We start from the raw sequence: 27,513 nt of genomic DNA on the forward strand, positions 1-27,513 counted from the left end.
TATTAAAATCCTGAAACACCAAATTGTTTATTTTTGGATATCTGAGAAATTTATTGCCAAACTGAAAAGAGAAGTCAGTGTGTAAAACTCAATGTAACAATTATAAAACTTCATCAGAGAACAGACAGTAAATATCACCCACCAGCAGCAGCAGCTTCTTTGCTGTCCTAGAAGAAAAAGAAATCTCAAATCTAGATTAGCAGCTTTGATTGCAAAAACATGCTTGCATCTGTTTTAGCACTATGTTCATCATCAAAAGCAAGGTAAGAATTCTATGGATATTTTCTTAAAGCAAGTGAACATTTCATAAGAATTCGCCTTAAGGATTTATGAACTTCTTTATTTCTTAAAGTGTAGATGAGAGGATTAGCCAGAGGAGTTAGGATTGTGTAAAAAATGGAGAAGATTTTACTGAGATGTTTCATAGTGGGAGTATCTCGGAACATGTAGACAATGATTAATGTGCTGTAAAAAAGACAAACCACCATGAGATGAGAGGAGCAGGTTGAAAAAGCTTTTTGCCTTCCAATAGTAGATTGAATTGTTATGATGCTTCCAATGATGCAAATGTAAGAACTGAAGGTCATTAAAAATGGGGGGATGGTAAAAATGAAGGACAAGAGAAGAACAATGAGTTTAAATAGTGTTGGGTCCCTGCAAGTCAGTTTTTCCAATGGAGTTAAGTCACAAATGTAATGATCTATTATATTAGATCCACAGAAAGAAAGTTGGGCTAGCAGAAACACAACAATGGTATTAACTATCAAACCATTTATCCATGCCCCAGCCATAAGCTGGAAACAAAACTTCCTGTTCATAATAGAAGCATAAAATAAAGGTCTGCATATTGCCAAGTAACGGTCATAAGACATTGCTGCCAGAAGAAACGTTTCTATAGCTATGCAACAGCCAAAGAAAAAATATTGGGTTAGGCAACAACTTACAGTTATTGTTCTGTCTCCAGTAAACAAAGTGGTCAGCATTTTTGGTAAGATAGTTGTGGAATAACAGGTTTCAAGGCAAGACAAATTCCCCAGGAAGAAGTACATGGGGCTGTGAAGGTGTTGGTCAGCAACAATTAACACAATGATGAGAAGATTCCCAGTTACTGTCACAAGATAAATCACCAAGAAAAGTATGAAAAGAAAAGGCTGTAATTCACCAGGATTTCCCAGACCTAAGAAGATAAATTCTGTGATAACTGTCTCATTTTCTTTCTCTGCATCTAACATTTTTCTTTCAGTTCAGCAAATATACAAAAATAAGAACATAATCAGGAAACTGTGCAATCGTGTTCTCCATTGGATCAGTTATAATTAGAAATCCCAAATTTATTATTCAAAGTAGCCTCATTCGATTTAGAAGCAATAGTCTAATCCAAAATGAATCACCAGGACTGCTTTGTATCTCCTGTTTTATCTAATGAATGAAATTTTCACAATGTTTGTTATAGGAAGGAAACACATTTCCAATAGGTTTTGTCCAGCTATCAATCTTGCTACCAGAAGCTCCATCTTGTTGGGAGGGGGGGATAGATTACAAGAACTATACTATCAGTCTCTTTTAAAGTCTGAAACACTTGGAGACCCTGCCAATAAATGCATATTGTTTTGTACAAGAGACTGATGTCCTTATGAATCTTACTTGCCACAAATAATTTTCAAACTCATAGATATCCAGCCATCACTAAACCGAACACTAATATTCTCCGCAATAAACATATGTCCCTCAAGAGTCTTCCCCAGGCATTTCAATTAAGTGATCCATTGAGATCACTTGCTGCTGATTAGTTCTATAAAGCTTTAATCTACAATCAAATTGGTAGCATCAAAAAAGATTCCTCCATGAATTATTTCCAGGTGTGGGTTCGGCCAGCTTTACTGCCAGCATGCACAGAACTAAAAAAAAAAAAAGAGCAGCAACAGGGGAAACAGTTTGGGGGCATGGCAGGCCTGGGTCACTGCTGGTTCCAGTGACCCAGGCCATCATACCACTACCAGTTCAGCCGAACTGGGCAAAACCAGTAGGAACCCACCACTGATTTTTTCCTCCTGAATTGTTTCTTTTGTTTGGAATTTATTACTTTGGAAGAATAATGTCCCCTCCCTCAAGAAAATAAATCCTTAGAATCTGCAGGATAATACTAGATTATGCAAAGTACCCTGTACTGTCAGCTATAATGTTTTTTTTTTCTCTATATGTTCTATACCTTCTACCTCTTCATACTGGGTTATCTTGAAGTTACTTCCAGATGATTATAATTACCTTTTAAAAGAAAAAGAAAAAACACTTCAAATATATTTATATTGAATTGAATCTCTTTTTCTAAAATCCTGGTCCAGATAAAGTCTAGAGATTCTCAGACATCCATATCATGGTTGTCCCAAATGTGGGGTTGGTGTCAACACCCTTTGAATAGTGTGGAAGTAGAGATGGATTTCCAAAGGGGAAAAAATGCAGACTATAGGAACAAGGAGCACTGCTCAGGTGACCCTGAGGGCACAGATAAACTTCCAAGTGCTTCAACAACCCTCTAAAAGGAGGCAGATTACCAGCTGTCCGCAAGGAGTATAAATCCTTCCATTCCCCACTATCCTGTCAGAGCTGAAGAAGCTTCTTGGATGAGAAGCAAAACATCTTCAAAAGGAAAAAAACAAGAAAATTCAGTTGCTTCCTGAAAAAGCACCTTTGGGACCTGGTCCTGATAAATTGTTAATATACAAGTAGTCTTGAATTTACAACCACAATTTACATACATCAGGTGCACGATTTTAAAGTAGGAAAGCAAACAAGGGGAAAAAAGGTTATATAAATCATAGTTTGTTATAGATGGGAATGGAAACAAATACATTTGTGATTTTGAGCACAAATATCATATTCTTTAGGAATTTTACTTCAAAAATTGTCCCATATACTGACAATACCTCACTTCAAATAAGAGGTGTTGAGACTTAGGATAAAATAGAGACAAAATTTATACACATTCACTTTTTTACAGGCAAATATGGTTTTATTCAGCAGGGTATTGAGACAGGTTTATTTGTTTACATTTATTTTTAATTCAATGATTGCTCAGTTTTGTATACCATAATTCAAGACATAATTTGGATTATAACTTCAATTTTGCACAAATAAGCTTAGTTGTTTTAGGATTGTAACTGATGCCTCTTAACTAATAAGTGTTTTAACATACTAATTATTTTATATAGGGTGATTAAATAAAGGGAGGCATCCAATGCCCTGTATACTGAGAACTTGAAATACTTAACAGTAGCTCAGTTAACTAAGGACATGCCTATGCTTTGGAAGCTGCACTGCAACTTGCAATTTAAGTAATGGGTTAAATACAGAAAGTATGACATAGGGCCCAGTTTTTTTATGGCATCTGTCTAGCAAATTTTAGCTGATTTCCTTCAGCTGGTTTCCTTCAATTAAACAAGTAGTTTAATGATAAATGAGAATAATTGGTGGGATATTGATGTAAGAAGATTATCTTAATGGAGAAATGCTGTCATCATTATTTAGGTAAAGGTATTTTTTCACTCCAAAATGTCCAACATTCAGAAGCAGATCAAATTGACATCACCCTAATTCACTGAACTATAACAAAAACAAGGTGGTAGAAAACATTCAGAAATGTAAGATTCTATTATTATAGACAATCTTTTTAAAAGTACTTAGTCTTCCTATAAAATTGATTTCTAAATGTTCCCTACCTAGTGGGACTGACAGATGTTTTGGGGTTTGCCAAGTTTACCATTTGTCTTTTCCTCTCCTCTCTTCTCCTTTTCTTTTTCCTTTCCTTTTTCCTTTCCTTTTAAAGTAGAATAAAATATGAATTAAAATATAAGAATGAAGACATGGCATAAAAGGGACAGTTAGAAGTTTTGATAATTTGTTATTATCAAAACCCATAATCCAACCTGGCAGGATTGGAACAGTTAATTATTATTCTCCTTGATGGAGAAGGAAAATAAAGATTAAATAGTGCCATTGGAAAAATCCTAAAGCCCACGGATGGAGGAAGCCTTCAGGCTGCATTAAATTTATGGTTTCCAAGATAAGATCCACAATAGGATCCCTATGGAGACATGACCCCCCTCTGGGACTGTCAGGCACTAATTCTTAAGGGCTTAGAGAAGGCTGCAAAACCTCCAGTGAAAAAGTCCAAGCCTTCTCTTGAAAACCAAAAACCGGATGAAAGTCCCGAAGCCTTCTTCCAAAGGCTGGTTGAAGCATATAAAACCTACACCCCAATCAATCCCCTGGATCCCGAAAATGCCCATGGCTTTCATATTTCAGAGTGCCTCAGACAATAAATGAAAATTGCAAGGAATGCCTTACTGCGTGTCAGGGAAAAATATCAATATAGGCTAAACGACAAGATACCTTTGTGGGGGGGTGCACAGACACACTATATGCAGAACTTCTTAGTATAGATAGAGGTGTACTACAGTTAAAATCTTTGAATGCATTAGAAGATGAAAGGGTAATTCAAACCTGGTTTCAGTATGGTCAGTTACAGGCTAGATGGAAAAAAGACCAGAAAACTGGTATCATCCAAAATGAGGATAGTTTGATAAAACAAATTAGGGACCAGGATCAAATGCACATAAAAAGGTTGTATAATGTATTGATAGAAATTTACTCAGAAACAGAATTAGTTAAAGATTGTATGATAAAATGGGCACAAAACTTTGAAGAACCAATAATGATGGAAACATGGGAAGAGATCTGGGTAAGAAATGTAAAATTTACACAAGCTCAGAACTTGAGAGAGAATTTCTACAAGATGCTGTACAGATGGCATTTAGATCCAAAAAGCCTGTATGTATCCAAATCTACATTCCTTTTTGGTAGACACAGGGGCATCTAGATCAGTAATTACAAAACCCTTGGCTCCCATTTCCAATAATGTACTAAACATCCAAGGGGTTGATGGTCTGATAAACAACTTCCCTGTGTTGAAGCCTTTAAAATGTTCCTTAAATGGAGGAGACATAGAACACCAGTTCCTGTACATGCCCGAATGCCCAGTTCTGCTTTTGGGTCATGATATCCTATGCAAATGGGAGCTAAACTGTCCTTTGAGGAAGATAAAATGATCCTAACAATGAGGCACCCGCCAGTTGAGATATGGTGAGTGATGGTAGTTCAAGAAAACCAGATCCCCGATACCTAGCAGGAATTTAAAGTACCTCAGCTGTGGGCAGAAGATAACCCACCAGGCCCTGCATCTCATCATGCACCTATAATTATACAAGTGAAGACTCTAGCCATGCCTGTCCACCTACGCCTATTCTTCACTATCTCAAATACATAGAGACAGCTAAAAACTGTTTGCTTTTGAGTGGGAAGACCCAGTAACAGGTCAAAAGAGGCAGTTTGCTTGGACTAGGTTTCCCCAAGGATTTAAAAATTCACCTATCTTTTTGGCGAAGCCTTGGCCTAAGACCTGGAAAATTTCCAGCCTTGTGAAGATGGAGATGTGCTACTCCAATATATTGATAATATCTCAGTAACCGGAGAGATGAAGGAGACTTGTTGGAAAAAAAATATCAATCAACTGCTTCATCTGTTAATGGACAAGGGACATCATGCCTCAAGGCAAAAAGCTCAGCTGGAAAAGCCCCAAGTTAAATACTTAAGGTACACCATAAGTTGAGGATAGAGGGCAATACGGCATGAGAGAAAAAAAGCTGTTTGCCAAATTGCGGAACCAATGACTAAGAAAAATGTTATGGGGACTTTTGGGCGCAGCAGGATATTGCAGGATGAGGATTTCAAATTTTGCACTTCTAGCCAAACCTCCTTACGCATGTCTTTTAACGGCCTCAGGAAAGAAATTAAGCAAATGCATGAATCGCACTGTTAAGGAAAAGATAAGGTATGTTTTGAAACCCACCTTCAATGGGTAGACGCCTTACCCTTAGCTCTCTGGTCTGTGAGATGTATTCCACGTAAAGAACTTAAATTATATCCTTTTGAAATGATTTATTTATTATTTATTTATTCTTCGCACTTCTAGACCGCCCCCTCTCCCAAAAAGGACTCGGGGCAGTGTACAGTCCACACAACAAATAACAGATAATAAATACAAATATAAATATAGATATAAATATACATATGGAGGAGGTTGAAAAATTAAAAGAACTGTACAGAAGAATATGAATATGGCTCTAAAAGCCCTAAAATCAATTAGATTTAAAACAATACCCTTAAAATACCAGTTGAGAATGTATTTCCAGGAGGTAACAGTTGTAACAGTTATAATTATGCCAGGCCAGCTAATCGAAACAGGTGAGTCTTCAATTGTTGTCGGAAGGAGCAGAAGTCTGTGGTGGTTCTAATATCGGGGGGGAGGTCATTCCAGAGGGTTGGGCTCATCACAGAGAAGGCCCTATTCCTTGGCGCTGCCCGCTGGCATTGCCTAGTGGACGGCACCTGGAGAAGCCCCTCCCTGTGAGAGCGGATGCTGTTTGGATGGCCACCGGTAATCTAATTTTAAAACTCATGTAGGAGAAAGTCAACTGTCTGATAAACCCTGTAAGAAAAAGGGCAAAGCATAGGGAAAATGGGCCCCTGCAACAATTGAGAAAAGGGACCTATATGTTAAGAGTGCTGGAGTTAGGTCAAACCTTAATTAATCAGTCTGACCCTGCACTTGGTCAAAAATGCTGGTTGTGCTTGTCTGCTGGACCTTCATCTTATCATGCTGTTTCAGTTGAGCAAGATCTTTGAAAAAAACAAAGCTATGATAGTCTTTGACAAGGGAGGTAGATGGGGAACTAAAATGGCAGAAGCCCAGCTACATGGCGATCTGTATGATGCACTTTAAAGACTGGGGATGAGCCGCCTCCCCATCGTTGGCCCCATAGCAGTTGGTGTAGAAATTATAGGTCACCCTCCTTGTGCATCAAATGATATCAGGAACCTGGCATTTCTGTGGGATCACTATCAGATGAACAATGCCCATCTATAATGTACCTTGCCCCCAGGAAAACCCCTGTAGACATGAAATTAACTTGCAGCATGTCTCCCTCTGCTCACAAGCTCTTCCAACAGAAAGTCACTTTCTCGCTCCCGCCTCCACTGATTTTTAAGAGTGGGGAGGGGAATCTAATTACTGGAAGGTACCCAAGGTCATTCCAGCCACCCCAACTTCCTGTTTGGCTTTCAATACAATCTACTACGGGATTTTGTGTTTACTTTCCCCCTGAAAATGCCAGTTCCCAATATCTCTTTGAAGGTCCAGTCCTCAGGAATAAGTTAATGGACCCTAACCAAGAAGTTCCATTACAGCCCCTGACTGGTATGTTCCTAGCAGGAACCTTACAAGTCTGGACTAATGAAAGGAACCTCCGAGCCCATGCCTTCTCCATCAACATAGGTGTATATGTAGGAGAAAATTGAGTTTTGTTTCTATGTGGGAGAAATGCATGTCTATGTTTACCCACCAACTCGACTGGCACATGCACTCTAATACACCTCCTCCCTAAAATGGGGATTGTAAGTGGGGAACAGGCTCTCCCTGTACCCCTCATGGGACACGTCCAGAAAAGAGTGCCACTCCTAATTCCACTATTAGCGATCCTGGGAATAGGGACAGCAGTTGGAATGGGTGTGGGTGGAATGACTGTCAGAAGAATTCCAAGAAAGCCTAAACCAAATTGCTGGCACCTTGGTTGAAGTACAAGACCACATAGATTCCTTGGCAGCAGTAGTTTTACAGAACCAAAGATCTTTTAACTTCTGAAAAAGGTGGGCTATGTGTATTCCTGGGAGAAGATTGCTGTTTCTAGATGAATAGATCAGGAGCAGTCCGGGGGGTAGTCCAAGAACTATGAGATCAAGCTTCCTTTATTGGTCAAGGAGTACAAGGGACCAATGTGTGGTTCTCTTGGCTACTGGGAACAGGTTGGATTAAGCAAATGGTTTTTCTTTTATTATGTGGAATCACAAGTTTAGCCTTCCTCCCTTGCATAATACCCTTGCTTAAACAACTCGTTATGAGGTCTGTAAAAGAAATAAGGGTTGAAAAGGAGTTAATGTTAATGGAAAGCCTTATCCCTCTTACCCTCAAGGAAGATGAAATTTCAGATACTAGCTCTTATGTTCAAATTGCACTCTTAGGAGTGGAGAAAGTACTTCCGGAAGATAAGTCCTCAGATGTGTATTGCTTATATCCTTGCTTTTTTGTTATTGTGCATTCTGCATGCTTACATTGTTAATCTAACAGGCTAGACTCAATTGTGGGTATTAATAGAGTCTAGAGGTGGGGATAAAGTAGAATAAAACATAAATTAAAATATAAGAATGAAGACGTGGCATAAAAGGGACAGTTAAAAGCTTGCTTAAAGGGACAGGGAAATGTCATCAGCCTCTAACCACAAGATGTTCAGCCAACTTCCCTATGTCAAAAGTCCAAACCACAAAGTTCAATTAAAGTTCGCATAAAGATACGTAGTCCATACCTGTGTCCCAAGAACAAAAGTAGAAGTAAGACCCCCATCTACTTATAAGGCTTTTCCCTCCAAAATAACCAATAAGAAATGTTGTGCTGCTTTTGAGAATGTAAAATAACTTATGCTTCGATAATGAAGGTTGTTCAAAATTTCCAGTGCTAGCTACATGTTAGCTTTCTGAACCTGCTAGCTACATGTTAGCTTTCTGAACCTGCCAAATAAACTCTTCCTGTATCCTGAGAAGTCCAAGCCTGTCATTTTCTGCAACAATTCCCTTTCTCCTTCCTTTTCCTTTTCATATTTTTTGCCTGAGTATGGTTCTGTTATACTATTTTGGTGTTCTGACAGCTGCCTAGACTCATTTGAAGAAATAGATAGATAGATAGATAGATAGATAGATAGATAGATAGATAGATAGATAGATGATAGATAGATGATAGATAGATAGATAGATAGATAGATAGATAGATAGATGATAGATTGATAGATGATAGATGATAGATAGATGATAGATAGATAGATAGATAGATAGATAGATAGATAGATAGATAGATAGATAGATAGATAGATAGATAGATAGATAGATAGATTTCACTGATAATTATTTGTTTCTGCTAAACCATGTGTTTAAAAAAATCCTGATGTTGAGTATTGGTTGGATTCATCATCCAGTATTAATCATACAGTTGTGTTTGATATAAATTTAGGGAATTACATAATTGAGTTAAAACAATATATGTTCCGTTAATTTTGCCTCAAATACTTTTAAGGCAGCTGGAATGTACTCTTTGTCCTTAGAGAAATAGAAAATCAAAATTGATTCCTATGAGCCATTTCGCTACATGCGTCAGATGTGAGTCTCTCTCAAAATGAATGAAAACAAATTCCCAAATAATTAAATAATTAATGCAATCCGTTTTATTTTGTTATCATTAATCATTCAAAATTTAATTTTAGGTTTCTTAAAAAAGGTCATGGATTTGGTTTCTGATAGTTTATCAGCAATTTTTCATTGTTGCAATATAGACAAAAGGATTTAAGGACTGTCTTCATTTCTGCAGTTGACAGTGAACCAGCATCTCATCAGCACAAAGGAGCACTGGGATATTATCAGCTAATTTAGTTTAATTAAAATGATAAGAATAATATTGTCATACATATTTTATCATTTGGTTCAATGCAAGGCCATGCAAAAAGTCCCACATTTACACAATATTATACAATTGTTGACTGGAAGCATGGCAATTAAGGAGATGAATAAGCAGCTGGAAAATATCTCCAAAATTTTCATCTACAGGTTCTTTTAAATGAAGAGATGTATTGAGTGAGCTTCCCAATAGGTTCAGATTCAAGCAATTTTAAACAGATACAACAATAAAAGAAGCAATAATAAATAGTAAAAAAATTACATGTCCCAGAAAGAGATTTTTTTAAATAACAAAGCCATAACAAATTGGGGGAATTATTTATGATAATCTCAGCAAGTCATTTATTTTAGGTAATTATAATGAATGCAGGCAGTCAAACCATGAAAACACATTAAAAACAGCAAAAATTGATATTATACAAAAAGTAATAAACAATGGCAGAAAAATGTATATATATATATATATATATTCTAAAAAGAAATATGAAATAACAGAATGAGCTCAAAAACAACAAGAGAAGAATAGGGGTTAGTCAGAGCTAGGCCTGCTTTGAAGCAAAACTATTAAATTTGTTCTCATTGTGACTCCAGTCGAAATCCTCAACCAATAGATCAGAATAACAGCCTGTTATTGACACCATATTATCATGCTTACATTCCATATATGATTACTTAGTGAACTGTCTAATAACTATCAGTTTCAGATAACATACCCAAAATTATTATTTTAATACCAAGCCGTCTTAGGGCTTTGTGAACATTTTTGTTTCTTAAGGTATAAATTAGAGGATTGAGCAAAGGAGTCATGACTGTATAGAAAACAGATAATATTTTATTGAGATGTCTGAGGGAGAGTGTGTCTGGAAATACATAGACAATGATTAATGTGCCATAATAAAGAGAAACTACAATGAGATGAGAGGAGCAGGTTGAAAAAGCCTTTTGCCTTCCAATGATAGATTTGATTTTGATGATGGTGACAATGATGCAAATGTAAGAAATGAGGGTCAACAGAAATGGAGGAATTGTAAATAGGATGGTCATGCAAAAAACAAAGAGCTCAAAAAGACTTGTATCAGTACATAACAATTTCTCCAATGGACGAAAGTCACAAAAGTAATGATCTATGAAATTAGAACCACAGAAGGATAGCTGATCCATAAAAGCTGCCAGAATAACATTAAATATCAAACTACTTATCCATCCCACAGCCATAAGTTGGAAACATAATTTCCTATTCATAATAGAAGCATAGAGCAAAGGCCTACAAATTGCTAAATAGCGATCATAAGACATGGCAGCCAAAAGATAAGTTTCTGTACTTCCACAAAAGCTAAAGAGATGATATTGGGTTAGGCATCCACTTACAGTAATAGTTCCTTCACCAGTCAGCAAGTTGGCCAATATTTTGGGCAGTAAGATAGAACTAAAACAAGTGTCCAAGAAAGACAAATTTGCAAGAAAGAAGTACATTGGGGTATGAAGTTGCTGATCAACCACAACAAGAAGAAAGATAAGGAGATTTCCAGTTATTGTCATCACATAAATCACCAAGATGAGCCAGAAAAGGAGAAGTCGCAGCTCTGGGAGATTTCCAAAACCCAGAAGGATGAATTCTTTAATGCTTGTCAGGTTTGCTCTTTCTGTATCCAGATTGTCTTCTTTTAATCAAATGTCAATTCTGGAATATATTCCAAGAATAAAGCAGAATATGAAGCCATTCAATGTTCTAAAGGAAAATAATGCCATGAAAGCTGACCTCAACCTTCAGAATAGATAATGCTGTCTGAAATGGGAAAGTGCAGAAAGTGATTTGCTCTAGATTTCCCAAGAATTTAGTAATGTTTTACTCCAAATTACTTTTGGAGAATCTGCACTCTGGAAAAGCTGGAGCTTTTCTGGATACAAAAGAGAAGTATTTCTAAAATAGATCTTTAAAAACTATAATAATCAATCCTGGGAGATTTATTGTTGGCTTTTGATGCATTGTTCTATGTTATAAACCCTACAGGAGGTCTCCATGTTAATTCTTCCTCTTTGGGATTGATTATTCTCTAGACATTACTAATGTTGACAACTAATTAATTGTTTGCTGTATTTTTTAGCCATTCATCCTAAAAGTCCAGAGATTTACGGAATTGTACTAACTCTGGTTACCACATCAGTGGGCTTGTTATTACTCATCAGTCCCAGAAAAAAGGCAAGAACAGATAATCTTGCATTCTCCTTAGAGAGCAAATGGGCTGTCCTTAGAGACCATATCATTCCATGTTACCACTATGATTGCTAAGTAATGTTACTTTATTTTTCTCATCAAATTTTCTTACATTTCTCTCAAATATTCCTTAAATTTTGACTTTGAATGCTTGGTAAATAAGAATATGTATCAGCATATCATAACAGTTATATGGGCAGAGGCAAAATTTAGGGGAATTTTTTATGTATATCATCAGTGATTGCTGATCAAGGATGCTTCTGGATCATTCAACATATATGGAGGAAGAGCTCATGGTAGTGAGAGAAAATGCTGTTGATATGACCTTATACTGGGTGAATGTCATTAGTTTTAAACCTATTTATTTTTTACCTGCACTTATATTTCTTTTTTAAAAAATATTTTTTTATTTTTTTATTTTAAAACAAACATAACACAAACATAATTTAAACATAATTTCTTTACATACTGTAGAAAGTGTATCAGTTGGTTACAAAAGACTTCCGTGCATCTCTTTCACAGTCAACAAACATAATTCATATTAACTCAAGTATTTTAACTCATATATTTATACATATTACTATCATCATACCTCCATTTTCATTTGACTATAATTGTTTAAACATCCTTCATCATAAAATATACCAAAATTTAATACATAACCACATACTGGCATTTCATTTACTATTTCTAAAATCCTTATGTCCTATTCTAGGTAAACATCCATAATATTTAATAACATTTTTTCTAATCCTCCTTTCCAAATCACTGTTTACAATTTACATACAGTTTCCTTATGTTGTACCCATACCTATATATACGTTGTTATCCTTATTCCTCCTTTATTTAACTATATTCTGTTTCATAACATTTTCCCCCTAATAATCAAGACTTTAACTGTATCTAACTTAGTTCTTTTTTATTAACTTTTATACAGTATATAATCCAAAAGGATTTCTAATCTTCCTTTCATGGGTACCATTCAATATTCATATCCAATTATTACTTATCATAACATTACACATTGTATACATTAGTAACATTATCAATTATTTATTTAACTATATCTACCGTCACTAAATTTCACTAAGTTTAACTATTTTTAAATTGTGCTCTTCCATCTATCAACCTGTATCTTTCCAGTAGCAAAACAATCTCATATCTTCTGCCATTTGTGATGTCAGTCCTCTAATCATCTCCTTAATCAACTTTGTATGAACTCCTCTTAGCAACTCCTTGCTTATAAAATCTCTCATGTAATTTTGATGCCCTTCTTCTGTTTCCTTAATCAGCTTATCTTTGATTGTCAGTAGTGTTATCGATGATATTGCTAATAAAATTTCTCTCTTTAAATCCATAAATTCTTTTATTTTTTCTTCTTCTGTATCTTGCCTTCTGGGATAGATTTCCTCTCCATTTAGTTCCTCTTTCAGTATTCCACTCTTTCCATTTTCAGAAACAAACCAATCACCATAAATATCAGCAAATTTAATTTCTTTATATTGGTTTGGTTTGGTTTATTTGGATTTATATGCCGCCCTTCTCCCAAAGGACTCAGGGCGGCGTACAACATTAAAAAACACACATCCCAAAAGTTAAAAAAGATTAAATCCATATCCAAAAAAACAAAGCGGATTTTTTTTTTTAAAAAAACAATACATTTAAAATAAGTTAAAATTAACAGGCCAGGCCGGCTTGCTGGAAAAGCCAACTTTTTAGGGCACGTCGGAAGGACAGGAGGTCAGGGATTATGCGAAGTTCCGGGGGCAGCTCATTCCAGAGGGAAGGTGCTCCCACAGAGAAGGGTCTCCCCCTGGGGGTCACCAGCCGACACTGCCTGGCCAACGGCACCCTGAGGAGGCCAACTCTGTGGGATCGTACTGGACGGTGGGAGGCTACTGGTGGCAGTAGGTGGTCTCGCAGGTATCCTGGGCCTAAGCCATGGAGTGCTTTAAAGGTCATAATTAATATCTTGAATCACACCCGGAAAACAACCGGCAACCAGTGCAGGCCGCCTAAAAGGGGTGTAACATGGGGCCACCTAGGTACCCCCATGACAACCTGCGCGGCCGCATTCTGGACCAGCTGAAGCCTCTGGGTGCTCTTCAAGGGCAGCCCCATGTAGAGAGCATTGCAGTAGTCCAGGCGAGAAAGGACGAGGGCATGAGTGACTGTGCATAGAGCATCCCGATCCAGGAAGGGGCACAACTGACGTACCAGGCAAACCTGGTAAAAGCCCCCCCTGGTCACAGCAATCAGGTGTTCTTCTAAACTAAGCCACATATCCAGGAGGACTCCCAGATTGCGAGCCTTCTCTGAGGGGGCTAAAATTTCTCCCCTATCATCAAAGATGGAACAAGATGTACAAATCGGAATGACGGAAACCACAGCCACTCAGTCTTGGAGGAATTGAGCTTGAGCCTGTTCCTCCTCATCCAGATCCGCACAGCCTCCAGGCATCGGGACATCACGTCGAGGGCATCGTTTGGGTGGTTTGGGGTAGAGATGAAAAGTTGGGTATCATCAGTATATTGATGATACCGTACCCAAAAACCACTGATGATCTTGCCCAGTGGTTTCATGTATATGTTGAACAGGAGGAGTGAGAGAACCGACCCCTGGGGCACCCCACAAGTGACGCGCCTGGGGGTCGATCTCTGCCCTCCAGTCAACACAAACATTCATTTTCCTCTTCAATTTTGGGGCTTTGAACCACCACTTTACCCATTTGATGAACATCTTCAACTTCTCTGTCATATTTTGCTGTTAGATGCTCTAAGTCTTCCAGCTTCTTCTCTATCCTATCATATGTATTTGATAATTTCTGTTTTTCTGAGAATATCTTTTGCAGACTTAAAAGTTCTTTCTGCTGTTGAAATTGTGCCATTATCCCCAGGTAACAAACACTGCTGCTCTAGCTTGGAAGGTTAATAAAATTAAGCACAGATTCACAATAACTTTTTATTTTCATTTTTCTCTGGTTAAAGATATACTTCAAAGAGACATCTGTATGCTTTTCTTCTTATCACTCTCTATAAACAAGCAGCAAGACCTTGGAGTGCCAAGCCAGGATAATCAATGAGAAAAACAAGTGTTTCATTTCCAATACACAAACCTTCCAGCCTCCGAGTACCAGTGATTTTGTTGCAATTTTCTTTCTTTCTTTTTGTATCTTTTTTGTATTTCAAGTTTTAAAAAAAGTCTGATTCTTGAATGAGTTAGAAGAACACCCATAGTAACGAAAGAGGATAATTTTAGTCCATAGGTTACAAAGAATAATAAAAGAAAAAAAATAGAAGAAGAAAACTTAATCCATTCATTTTTAATGGCTTGCATAAATTCCATCCATGAAGATAGCATTTAAAAAGTAAGATAACCCATTGTCCAAAACCATTCCAAATTGAATTCTGCTGCTTATTTCTTCTGTTCTCTAATTTAAATTAATTTTAAGATTTTTATAGGCAGTCTCTTTTTAAAACGGTAAAAATTCCTCACCAGCTGGAAACACATTCTCTTTCCGTATCCTTCCGTTTTGGAGCCACCCCGACTTCATCAGCCTTGGCTGGATTTTTTGTCGCCAGCTTGAAGAACTTCTCTTGCATCAATCAGCGACTTTGTGATGTCCCTGAGATCAGCAAGATGTATTCTTCCTGTTCACCATCTCTGCGAGATGGTTTAGGTCCAATTGGACCACCCAGTGGCAAAAGTATTGGCTGAGGTCTTGGAGCATCGAGACCCCTTGTCTGTATCGTTGCGATGTTGGCTCCTCCCTACACTTATATTTCTATGGCCTATTTTATACCTTTTCACTTGCTCAGTGTTGAATTTTATAATTTGAAGATGCTTTTGACACAAATAAAGAAGGAAAAAATTGCTGACAGAAATTTTTCAAATCTTTCCAAGTAAAGGTGAGTTGTTCCCAGTTCAGCCTGGTTTGGCTAACCAGTAGTGGCGGGAGGCTCTGCCTACTTGCCCGCACACTTCTGCACATGCACAGAAGCATTGTGCGCAAGAGAGAGCTCACAAGCAAACTGGTAGTAAAACAGATACAAACTCACTACTGTTTCAAGGCAAATGATCTCTGCTACTTATAGATTATTAGAGAATGATAATAGTTGGCATAATAGTAAATTTAACCTTCTAGGCTTTATTAAGGATAATTTTAGTGAATCATTGATTTTTAGGATTACATGAAAAATCCAGGGTAATTCAAATATATTAAACTAGCACACATAAATATTATATTCAACATAAGATATTAGAGAAAAATGTGTACTTTCTAATATTAATACAGTGCAGATTGTCTTCAACTTATGACTGTATGATGAGCCCAAAATTAGAATCCTAAATCATGGCAGTTGTTAAATGGTTCACCAGGTAGCCATGCCTAATGTTACACCCTTTTTAGTAGTGGTTGTTCAATAAATGCTGCAATTATTAAGTGAACACCATGATTGTTAAACAAACACTGCAATTGTTAAATGAATCCATTTTCTTTAATTGCCATTTTTTCCTCAAAATCAGAAGTAAATGTGAGCTGGTTGCCAATTGCACAAAATGCAATCACATGAACAACGAGAGTGTGGTCCATTGAAACCAGGTAGTAACTCTGGGGTAGTAATTCTCTGTTTGAATAACTTCAGTTACTAAGCAACCAATCATTGAGGACTACCTATATAAATAGCTTTTCAAGCAAGTGCTATGCTAAAAGAAAAAAAAAACTATTGAAACCCAATCTGAAAAGATAGAATAAGCTCAGAAGCATAAAGAAAAACTGCTAAACTTTGTAATGGATTATGCACTCACTCTGAAACCTCAGGCAATACAGCCATGGTGGTGCAGTGGTTAAAATGCAGTACTACAGGACTAACTCACTGCTCACTCCAGGAGTTCAAGTCTCACTGGCTGAAGCTTGACTTAGCCTTCCATCCTTCTGTGTTTGTAAAATGAGGACCCAGATTGTTGGGGGCAACATGCTGATTCTGTAAACCACATAGAGAGGGCTGTAAAGCACTTTGAAGTGGTATATAAGTGCTATTGCTAAACAAATTAGATAATATTAATACCAGAGTTCTACTACACTTATATTTAAAAATGACTATCTAATGAACTGAAAATAAATTTACAGCTTTGGGTGGTTCATGCCAAAAATTAACACTTTATTTAAAAACCGTCCTAGGGCTTTGTGAATGTCTTTGTTTCTTAAAGAATAGATAAGTGGATTGAGCAGAGGAGTTACAACAGTATAGAAAACAGAGATGATTTTGTTGAAGTGTTTTAGGGAGGAGGTATCTGGCAATGTATAGACAATGACTGATGTGCCATAGAAAAGGCAAACTACCAAGAGGTGAGAGGAGCAGGTTGAGAATGCTTTTTGCCTTCCAATGGTGGAATTTATTTTGATGATACTGGCAATGATGCAAATGTAAGAGGTGAGGGTCAAAAGAAATGGAGGAATTGTGAAAATGATGGTCATGCAAAAAGCAAAGAGTTCAAATAAAGTTGTGTCACTACAAGACATTTTTGTCAGTGGATGTAAATCACAAAAGTAATGGTCTATGACATTTGGTCCACAGAAAGATAACTGAGCCACGAAAGCCACCAGAACAGCATTAAATGTCATACTACTTATCCAAGTCCCAGCAATAAGCTGGAAACAAAAATTCTTATTCATAATAGAAGGGTAGAACAGAGGTCTACAAATTGCTGAATAGCGATCATATGACATTACAGCCAAAAGATATGCTTCTGTAGCTCCACTAAGACAAAAGAAATGATATTGGGCTAGACATCCATTCACAGTAATTGTTTTCTCAGCACTCAGAAAGTTTGACAACATTTTAGGCAGCAAGGTAGAGCTATAACAGGTATCTAGAAAAGATAAATTTGCCAGGAAGAAATACATTGGAGTATGAAGGAGCTGATCAGCCATAACAAGCAGGAAGATGAGGATATTTCCAATTATTGTCATCAGATAAATCATCAAGAAGAAGCAGAAAAGGAGAGGCTGCAGTTCTTGGAGATTCCCAAAACCCAGAAGGATAAATTCTGTGATGCTTGTCTGGTTTTCTTTTTTTGTATCCAAAATGTTTTCCATGCATCAAATGTCATTCAGATCTATAGTAATACTGCAGATCTACAATATAACAATAAGTAGATAATGACAGAATTAAGAAATGTTATTTTCTTATTAGTTTCATAAAATTTTATCTTGAAAAGATTGATAGCTTTTATGTACCCATATTTCATGCAGGATTTTAACTACAGTTGAAATATTGCTGGAGCAAAATCCTTTTTCCCTCATATTTATTTTGGAAAAATAGAAGACACAGAATATGCAAATAATGCAGAACAATTTGTAGGATCAAGCATTTCCATTTATTTTTTCTACTCCCAAATATGACTCCTATCAATTCTCCATAGATTTCTAAACTGTGTTCAAGATAAAATAAGTAATTCTATAATACTATGATCCTTTTCCTTGAAAGTCATATTCCTATATCTAAAGAAGTGTCAAAGAAACAATATTGGACTAGATACTGAATCCCAATAATAGTACTGTCTCCATTCAAAAAAATAACTAATATTTTGGTAGGATTCTTGAGGAACAGCTGGTCTCTAAGCAGAACAAATTATCCATGTGAAACAAATTTGATGGTGTGAAAACGTGAGACAGTCACAACTAGCACAATGATGAGAAGATTCCCAATTACTGTCACAAGATAAATCACTATGAAGAGGAAGAAATTCAGAGGCTGCAATTCAGCAGGATTCCCCAGAACCTAAGAGGATGAATTATTATTATTATTATTATTATTATTATTATTATTATTATTATTATTATTATTATTATTATTATTATTATTATTATTATTATTATTATTATTATTATTATTATTATTATTTATTGTGATGATACAACATCCACAAATCCTTCCTAAATAAAATAGAACTTCACATACAGTAGATAGTGACAATGGTGATAACAGGGGAAAGTAGTTTAGTTACAATTAGCTAACAAAAGATTTTTTTAAAATATTACTACATGTTTAATAAAATATTACAATGGTTGATTAAATGAACTAAATAGCTTGGGCACAGATATGCTGCTTTTCTTTCTTTCTTTCTTTCTTTCTTTCTTTCTTTCTTTCTTTCTTTCTTTCTTTCTTTCTTTCTTTCTTCCTCCCTTCCTTCCTTCCTTCCTTCCTTCCTTCTGTTCTCCCTCCCTTCATCTCTCTGTTCTTGGACACAGTCTTTGAATTGAGTTTCTTAGAGAATCTAGTGCAATCTGAAGACTAGCCTCACCAGAGATTTTATGCACATAGCATTTGTTCATATGGCCAAATTCACATTGTACGCCGCCCCGAGTCCTGCCTGGAAAGGGAGCGGCTAATAAATTCAAATTTATTATTAATTTATTATTATTAAACACCAGTTTTCAAGATCCTCTTCCAAAAATATATAGGGATCCAGGATGACTACAGTTGGTTTTTGTCATATGTACTCATCCTATTTTTGAATATTAGGGGTAATATAGATTAACATGGATTGAATTCATGCATGACAATAAACCAAAACAATACCAATCATATTATTATTTAATGAATCATATAAACCCATTTGATGTTTTCACATTCTAATTTCAAAAATAGTCCTGAAGAGGATGGAACTTACCTACCTCAAGTGAATATCAACATCATAGCAGTCATAATCCTTACTATTGCTATATTTCTAAATTATTGCAGAAAACCTGGCATTCAGTATGCACTGGAACTCTCCGCAAGCACTTAAATAGTCTTGATATTGATCTTCTGGTTTACATAAGAAGTTATAAATGCAACAGTCTCCTAAACCCACATGTGATTCTTGTGTTAATTAATTATCCATGGGATTTCTGTCTTGGAGAAATTTCCTAACAATTAGAACAATTAATCAATAGAACAACTTGCTTCCAGAAGTTGTAGATGCTCCAACACTGGAAGTTTTTAAGAGATTGGATAACCATGTGTCTGAAATGGTATAGGTTTCCTATCTGAGCAGGGAGCTGGAACCAAAGTCCCTTCCAACTCTGTTATTCTGTTATCTTCCATTCCTTCCCTGAAAACAAGGTGAATGGCACCACATAGGCAATTAGTTAAGTATAAATCTAGCTGTATCAAAACAAAAGAGTTTTAGATATTCTATGACTTATTTCTATAAATGTGTAAATGTGCACTGATTGGGCCATCATGTCATAAGATAGGCTCTCTGCTGTGAATATTAATTACCAATATGATAAATTACCTTTAAACATTCAGATAATTACTGTTAAAGTCTTTATCATTCTTTTGAGAAATATGAAATAAATAACCTTACACCAGGCAGACAATAAGCATCAATTATAATTGTCAGTAAGAAGACAATACTATTATCAGAACAATTTTATTATTTTATTAAAGTATATCATTGACATTTTGCATTTTAAACTTCCACTAAATTCCATTAGCTTAATAGCAATAGCAATAGCACTTAGACTGATATACCGCTTTATAGTGCTTTACAACCTTCTCTAATCAGTTTACAGAGTTAGCATATTGCCCTCATCAATCTGGGTCCTCATTTTACCCAATTTGGAAGGATGGAAGGCTGAGTCAATCTTGAGCCTGGTGAAATTCGAACAGCAGAATAGCCTACAGTATTGCACTCTAACCACTGTGCCACCATGGCTCAAAATAAATGCATTCTTATTAATACTTATGCACATAGTAATAAATGAATGAATATATACATTCAAGTTGTTTGACTTGTAAAGCTCACAGGCTAAGCAGTAGGTCCAAATCCACTCAAGTGGTGATATATGGTGACTTATCACTATAAGTAAATAAGCCGCATTCTCACCTATCAGCTTGTGAAATGTACTCTCTGTCAGACATATGGATTACCAGTGCAATGTATACAATGAATGGTAATTAAAATATATATCATTCTTCTGAGAAAATATCTAATAAATGATATTTCAACAAACCATAATAAGCATACATTAACAGAGGAATTAGAAACTATCAGAATATTTTTATTAGGTTTATTAAAATATATTTTACTTTTCAAATTTCCAATAAATCCTATTCTATTTTAAATTTCTATTACAAATTATCAGTATACTTTTATAATATTAGAAGTTTCTTTATAACGAGTGATAAACTAGATTACTAAAATTTTCAACAATATAAATATTTTCGGTGAAAACTCCAAAGCAACCCATATTATAGATACATTGGAAACAACACTAAACCCATACAAAGAGTGTTGGAAGATTCTTTGGACATACAAATGCTAAGGGCTGGCTGAACTAGAGAGAAGCTAGGCTGAAGTAGAACATAACCTCTTGGCAGCAAATAACTCTAATAATCCTGATGGATATTGATAATAATGAACACTATAAGGAATGTTCAGTCTAAAACAATACATAAAGTCCACCTGACTACATAGCTACATAAAAGTATAATTGTATGATGTACTATCACATTGATAACCTGCCATAGATCGGAGGGGGGATCCAATATGACTTAAAGATAAGAGCAGGACATGAATTTTCAGGATCAAGAACAGCCCAAGTAAAATTAACAGTTGGTTTTTTGAATAGTAATAATATTTATGACAACATCAATGTGATTCAGCTGGTTACTTTTGGATAAAGAAATACAAAAATCAGGGAATCAGATTGTAAGAGCTTCTTTATCCTCTAGTCAGCTGCTTTTTTATTTTCTCCTCTTCACTTCTACTTCTCTCATTCCTTTTTTCCAGAGTTCCAGACTTCGGTGAACTATCTTACTAGATACTAATTTAGGTCATCTCCCTAAATTAATGTTTGCATTAGACAGAAAGTCAGTGTGTGTGTGTATGTGCAAGAGAGAGAGGGAGGGAGGGAGAGGGAGAGGGAGAGGGAGAGGGAGAGGGAGAGGGAGAGAGAGAGAGAGAGAGAGAGAGAGAGAGAGAAAGAGAGAGAGATTAGTTCTGTTGGAATTGAGAACAACAATAAAGGGATAATTGTATCATATTTTTATACAATAAACTATGCAATTGTTATACATTAACTGTAATTTTCTTGAGTGATTCTTCCAACAAGAAACAAAGATCGCAACAGAATCAGAAATATTTTTTATGTATTTTCCTCAAGAAAGAATTTAGATACAGAAAAGGAATTAGTAAAAAAAAAAGAAGCTCTGATGATGATTAAAACTATCAGAACCTGATAAGCCAAATAGCTAATTTTTTCTCTCTCTGTACTTCATACTTAAGGCAGACTTACAGTATTAAGCTTAAAATAATTATATTATAAAGCCCTTGAAACCTTGCAAAACACATTAAAAAAAATCAAGCTCTCCCTCTATATAGATTAATTCATACACTCCAATAATGTTGGGTCACCAGCCAGAGCACTACTATCCTATAGAAAAAGTCAAAATTGTATGGCAACCAAAAAAAATGTCTCTCATTTATCAACTCTTTTACAGGTGTTGTGTCTATAAACAAAATAAATAACTTCTTCCAAAAATCCTCAATTTCTTTTGAACCCATCCTAAAGCTTTGTGGACATCTCTGTTTCTTAAAGTATAAATGATGGGATTGACCAATGGAGTCAAAATTGTATAAAATATGGAAAAAAATTTATTGAGATATCTCAGAGTGGGGGTATCTGGCAACATGTAGACAATGATAATAGTGCCATAAAAAAGACTAACCACCATGAGATGAGAGGAGCAATTTGAGAAAGCCTTTTGTCTTCCAGTGCTGGATTTTATTTTTATGATGGCAATGATGATGCATAAGTAAGATGTGAATGTCAGAATAAATGGAATGACAACATCAATGATGGAAAGGAGAGAGACAATGAGTTCAAGAAAGCTTGTATCAGTACATGATAGTTTTTCTAGTGGAATGAAGTCACAAAAGTAATGGTCAATGACATTTGGGCCACAAAAAGATAACTGACTAAGGAGAAGCAAAGTGATACCATTAGCTATTAACCCATTTAGCAATGACCCAGCCATGAGATAAACACACAGCTTCTTACTCATAATCAAACCATAAAGGAAAGGTCTACATATAGCCAAATAGCGGTCATAAGACATTGCTGCAAGAAGATATGTTTCTACAGTTGCAAAAGAGCCAAAGAAATAATATTGGGCTAGACATTGACTCACAGTAATAGTTGCCTTTCCTGTTAACAAACTAGTCAACATTTTTGGCAATATACTTGAAGTATAGCATGTCTCCAAACAGGACAAATTTCCAAGAAAAAAGTACATAGGGGTGTGAAGACATGGGTCAGCCACAATTAGCACAATAATGAGGACATTCCCAGTTATTGTCACAAGATAAATCAACAAGAAAAGTAAAAAAAGCATAAATTGCAGCTGAACAGAATTTCCGAAACCCAACAGGATGAATTCTACAATGTCCGAGTGGTTGCCTTTCTCTGAAGCCAGCATTTTTTTAGTTGACTGTATCACATTCAAAAGTACAGTGCAATCAGAAAATCATGCATCTGAGATTTCCACTGGATCCTTTAATCCACACTTCCAAAAAGTAGCCTGTAGTGTGGGTGAAATCAAAGATATCATCTACAATGAATCAATATGGAATTCTTAGTGATCGTTGGTATCATTCCAATAATTAACCTCAGAAGGTTTGTCTTCTTCAGTTCACCTATACTTTTGTCTGAATATCAAAAGATCTGAAAAATTGAGAATTACAAGAAACAAACCAACAATGAATGTAAATGATAATCCAATCAACTATTCCCCCCAAGCAAAAATTACAGCAAGGTTAGAGGCTCAGTCTTTGTCTCAAACAATGATGATGTTTTAAAAAAGATACTAACAATTTTCTGAATACCATTGCATTATGTGTATAGGATCCTTCCACATTCATATTTTCAGTCTCTAATGCATAAATTGTACATCAACAGAAACAGCTTTATTATAAGAATAAACATAAACGATTTTATCGAAGAACTAAACAAAGGAAAGATAATTCTGAGTTCTATTTTCTCTATGCTGAGACTGATTTTCTTCATGTTTTGCTGCAGAATCCATTTTATTACAATCATGAATTCATTTAAAGCATCTGTTGATTAATCAGGTTGGCAAAAATGAAATAATGCAAATTCAATGTATTTTGAGTTGGTCAAATTTTGTCTGATTGACATTGTTGTAAAGGAACAATGGTTTGGCTTGCTAGGCTGATTTATGATCAAGTCTTAAATAAATTTGGTTGACAACATAAATTTCATCCTATTTTTATTTTTTTTTCTTTTGCTTTCTGAGTAATTGAATTATATGTTGAGTAGATATTTGTACATATGTGAAGAAATAGATAACTATATCCTGCTTTGCTTAATATTGGACTTTCTGCAAAAAGTATATCATATTACTTTGTATAAAATATTCCATTGTTATGTTTAATTAGCTACTTAATCAATTTATTTCATTTTATTCAAGAGCAGTGAAATATTGTTTTATTAAAATATTATCATTGATATGTTAAAATATCATTATTGGTCATCACAGTCATTTGTAATTCTAAGTAGCATCTTTGGGCAAAGATCATTTGCAAAGATGGACAAGTCTAAATAGTACACTAGATCATATTCAAAAAATTTAAAGACAGGCAGGAAAGCTATGCTACCTAAATGCTAGCTGAACACATTTCTTAATCATCATTTCAACATTTTTATTGAGAATCAGAATTTAGACAATATTAATATGAAAATAGTTTGAAATTGAGTTAAGTTTAGATTTCTGACATTTTGTTATATTTGTTTCTCTCACTTGTGACTTTTAAAGAACTAAATTTAGAATAAATACTTGGTCCTGAATCACAGTACAAGCAGAAAGAAACATCAAGTTTATAAAGCACTGTAAACAAAAATGATCAAATTATACATACATACACACATATACATATTACATATACATATATGAATCAATTTGATGTCTTCATGTTCTAATTATTTAAAAATATCTCTTGAAGTGTCTGAGACTAGAACCTACCTGCCTTGAGTGAGTATAAGTTTCACAGATGTCCTAACCCTCACTAGTGCTATATCTTTAAATTGCAGCATAGAAAAATGGCACTTGGTAACCACTATTAAAATAATATCCTTAGAACTTCAAATGAGTTCACTGTGGGATTTGAAATTAATCTTCTAGTTTTCTGGAAAATTATAAAATGCAACCAGTCTCCTAAATCCAAAAGGGGTTTTTACATTAATTATTTTCCCTTAAGATTTCTGTCTACACAGCTTATTACTTTGAAAAACTAATTTAAATCTTTTTCAGGTAACACTTCTTGAGAATGTACAGGTGTGTTGTCAGACAGATGATAACAATTGAATTACAGCACATGCCAAAGAACATCAAATTTTGTCAACCTAAGATAGTCCAGATAAGCAGCACACATAAAATTATGAGCTGTACTTTATTGTAAGTTTATTTTTAAAAACCTTGCAAATCTGTAATTACATTTCTCCACTATCATCTTTATAGCCCAAGAAACTACGGAGAGTCTCTTGTGAGATATTTGTCATGCCCATATTATTTGACCACTTCCCTCACTGCAGCTCTTCCCCATCTCCCAAGGTCCTTCCCACAGGACTGGTTTCCAATTCATATATTTATTCTCCCCTCTTTGGTTCTATGTTACAGTATCTTAGAATACCACCAAATACTTATAATGATAATTCTTATACAATAGGCACACATTTCAATTTCCAACAGTTTCCAAGAAGCTATTGGGAAGTATTTATTTGACCTCAATATTGCAAAATGTGCACTCACACAAGACCAGTCTACTAATTTGGGATCATAATGCTTCTTCCCACTATGTGGCTGAATTAAATTCACATTCAATGGGAGAGCAATATTCAAATCTCAGTTCTGAAATCTTAATGAAGATAATTGTTTTCAGTTTTAGATAGGCAATACCCACTATAAAATCACACTGTACAATTCCTGGTTAGAAGAGAAATTGACAGAGCCTCTCATTTTATTTGGGTAGACAGTGTTCAGGCTCAGTGATCAGACTGGGTTAAGTTTGACTCCTAGCCTTGTTTCAGAAATTAACAGGATAGAGTGATAGAACAGGAGACAAGTTTCCATCAGTAAAGGATGACCCAAAGACCCAATAAATAAAGTCCCAAGCCATCAATGCAAATTTCTTTATCTAATAAATATGTACAAAAGTATTTTCCTGAAAAATCTAAATGATGAAACACACTGAAATAAAAATATGTGATATAATAAATCATAGTATGGTATCATATATTATAATAATAGAGATATAAATAATATCTCAAGGATAAGAGACTGCAAAGAAATTTCTACATCCTGGTGACCAAAGATGTAAAATATAAACAACTTTTAATTAGTGTCCACTTACTTACATCAGATTTTACAACTTACAATGAAATTTTTGCAAACTAATAAAGTGAAGAGATGTTGAAAATTTCAGATGATTCATGTGATGCATTAATATTTTATTAAAAAGCCTTTTTACTGCTTTGTGAACTTCTTTGTTTCTCAAAGTATAGATAAGTGGATTGAACAAGGATGTCATAACTGTATAGAAAATGGAAAAGATTTTATTCAAAGGTCTGAGGGAGGGAGTGTCTGGCAACACATAGACAATGATTAATGTGCTATAAAAGAGGGAAACCACCAAGAGATGAGAGGAGCAGGTTGAAAAGGCTTTCTGCCTTCCAGTGGTGGATTTGATTTTGATAATGGTGCCAATGATGCAAAAGTAGGAGGCTGTGGTCAACAGAAATGGAACAATTATGAAAATAACAGCTTCACAAAAAGCAATTAATTCAATGAGACTTGTGTCTGTACATGATAGTTTCTGCAATGGACGAAAGTCACAAAAGTAATCATCTATGACATTAGGCCCACAGAAGGATAACTGAGTGGTAAAACCCACCAGAATCACATCAAATATCAAACTATTTATCCATGCCCCAGCCATAAGCTGGAAACAGAGCTTCTTATTCATAATGGAAACATAGCGTAAAGGTCTACAAATTGCCAAATAGCGGTCATAAGACATTGCAGCCAAAATGTATGTTTCTGTAGTTCCACAAAGACATACAAAATGATATTGCACTAGGCATCTGTGGACAGCAATGGTTCTTTCACCAGTCAGCAAACTGACCAACATTTTAGGCAGCAAGATACAGCTATAGCAAGTGTCCAGGAAAGACAAATTTGCCAGGAAGAAGTACATTGGTGTGTGAAGTTGATGGTCAACCAGAACAAGCAGAAAGATGAAGATGTTTCCAGTTATTGTGATCAGATAAATCACCAAGAAGAATATGAAAAGGAAAGGTTGCAGCTGAGGGGAATTGCCAAAACCCAGAAGGATAAACTCTGTGATGGTTGTCTTGTTTCCATTTTCAATAAGCAGAATTTCTTCCATGTATCAAATGTCAATCAAACCTAGAAGATATGTCAAGAAGCAGGCATGTTGAAAGGCAGAGTTATGCTAAATTTCTTAATGATCTTAAATTTTGTTAAATGTATTTTGTGAATGTGATTAGCTGTTATTCATTATTATTTCACTCAAATAATAGTGTGACACTACATGTAGCAAAATAATACTTTTATATCATGCCTATGCTGGAGAGCAAAATAATTGAACCAAACATT

At 35.4% G+C, this 27,513-nt stretch overlaps 5 protein-coding genes across 5 annotated transcripts; all 5 read right to left on the bottom strand.

Moving 5' to 3' along the window:
• Nucleotides 1-272: 272 nt before the first annotated feature.
• On the bottom strand, nt 273-1,232 carry LOC309401544 (olfactory receptor 1C1-like; the record flags this gene model as incomplete). Its single annotated transcript, XM_081970614.1, has 1 exon — nt 273-1,232. One exon carries the CDS (start codon nt 1,230-1,232, stop codon nt 273-275), a length of 960 nt encoding a protein of 319 aa, XP_081826740.1.
• A 9,064-nt stretch (nt 1,233-10,296) lies between these two features.
• Nucleotides 10,297-11,151, bottom strand: LOC309401545 (olfactory receptor-like protein DTMT; the record flags this gene model as incomplete). The annotated part of the gene is made up of 1 exon (XM_081970615.1): nt 10,297-11,151. The coding sequence occupies one exon, from the start codon at nt 11,149-11,151 to the stop codon at nt 10,297-10,299; it is 855 nt and encodes a 284-aa protein (XP_081826741.1).
• A 5,798-nt stretch (nt 11,152-16,949) lies between these two features.
• Nucleotides 16,950-17,924, bottom strand: LOC309401546 (olfactory receptor 10A7-like; the record flags this gene model as incomplete). Its single annotated transcript, XM_081970616.1, has 1 exon — nt 16,950-17,924. One exon carries the CDS (start codon nt 17,922-17,924, stop codon nt 16,950-16,952), a length of 975 nt encoding a protein of 324 aa, XP_081826742.1.
• A 4,405-nt stretch (nt 17,925-22,329) lies between these two features.
• Nucleotides 22,330-23,298, bottom strand: LOC309401547 (olfactory receptor 5J3-like; the record flags this gene model as incomplete). The annotated part of the gene is made up of 1 exon (XM_081970617.1): nt 22,330-23,298. The coding sequence occupies one exon, from the start codon at nt 23,296-23,298 to the stop codon at nt 22,330-22,332; it is 969 nt and encodes a 322-aa protein (XP_081826743.1).
• Nucleotides 23,299-26,260: 2,962 nt separating this feature from the next.
• Nucleotides 26,261-27,283, bottom strand: LOC309401548 (olfactory receptor 2AP1-like; the record flags this gene model as incomplete). Its single annotated transcript, XM_081970618.1, has 1 exon — nt 26,261-27,283. The coding sequence occupies one exon, from the start codon at nt 27,281-27,283 to the stop codon at nt 26,261-26,263; it is 1,023 nt and encodes a 340-aa protein (XP_081826744.1).
• Between the last annotated feature and the right edge of the window lie 230 nt (nt 27,284-27,513).

The sequence above is a fragment of the Natrix helvetica genome, assembly GCF_964273705.1.
Source record: "Natrix helvetica genome assembly, chromosome: Z".
In the NCBI taxonomy this organism is placed as follows: Eukaryota; Metazoa; Chordata; class Lepidosauria; order Squamata; family Natricidae; genus Natrix; species Natrix helvetica.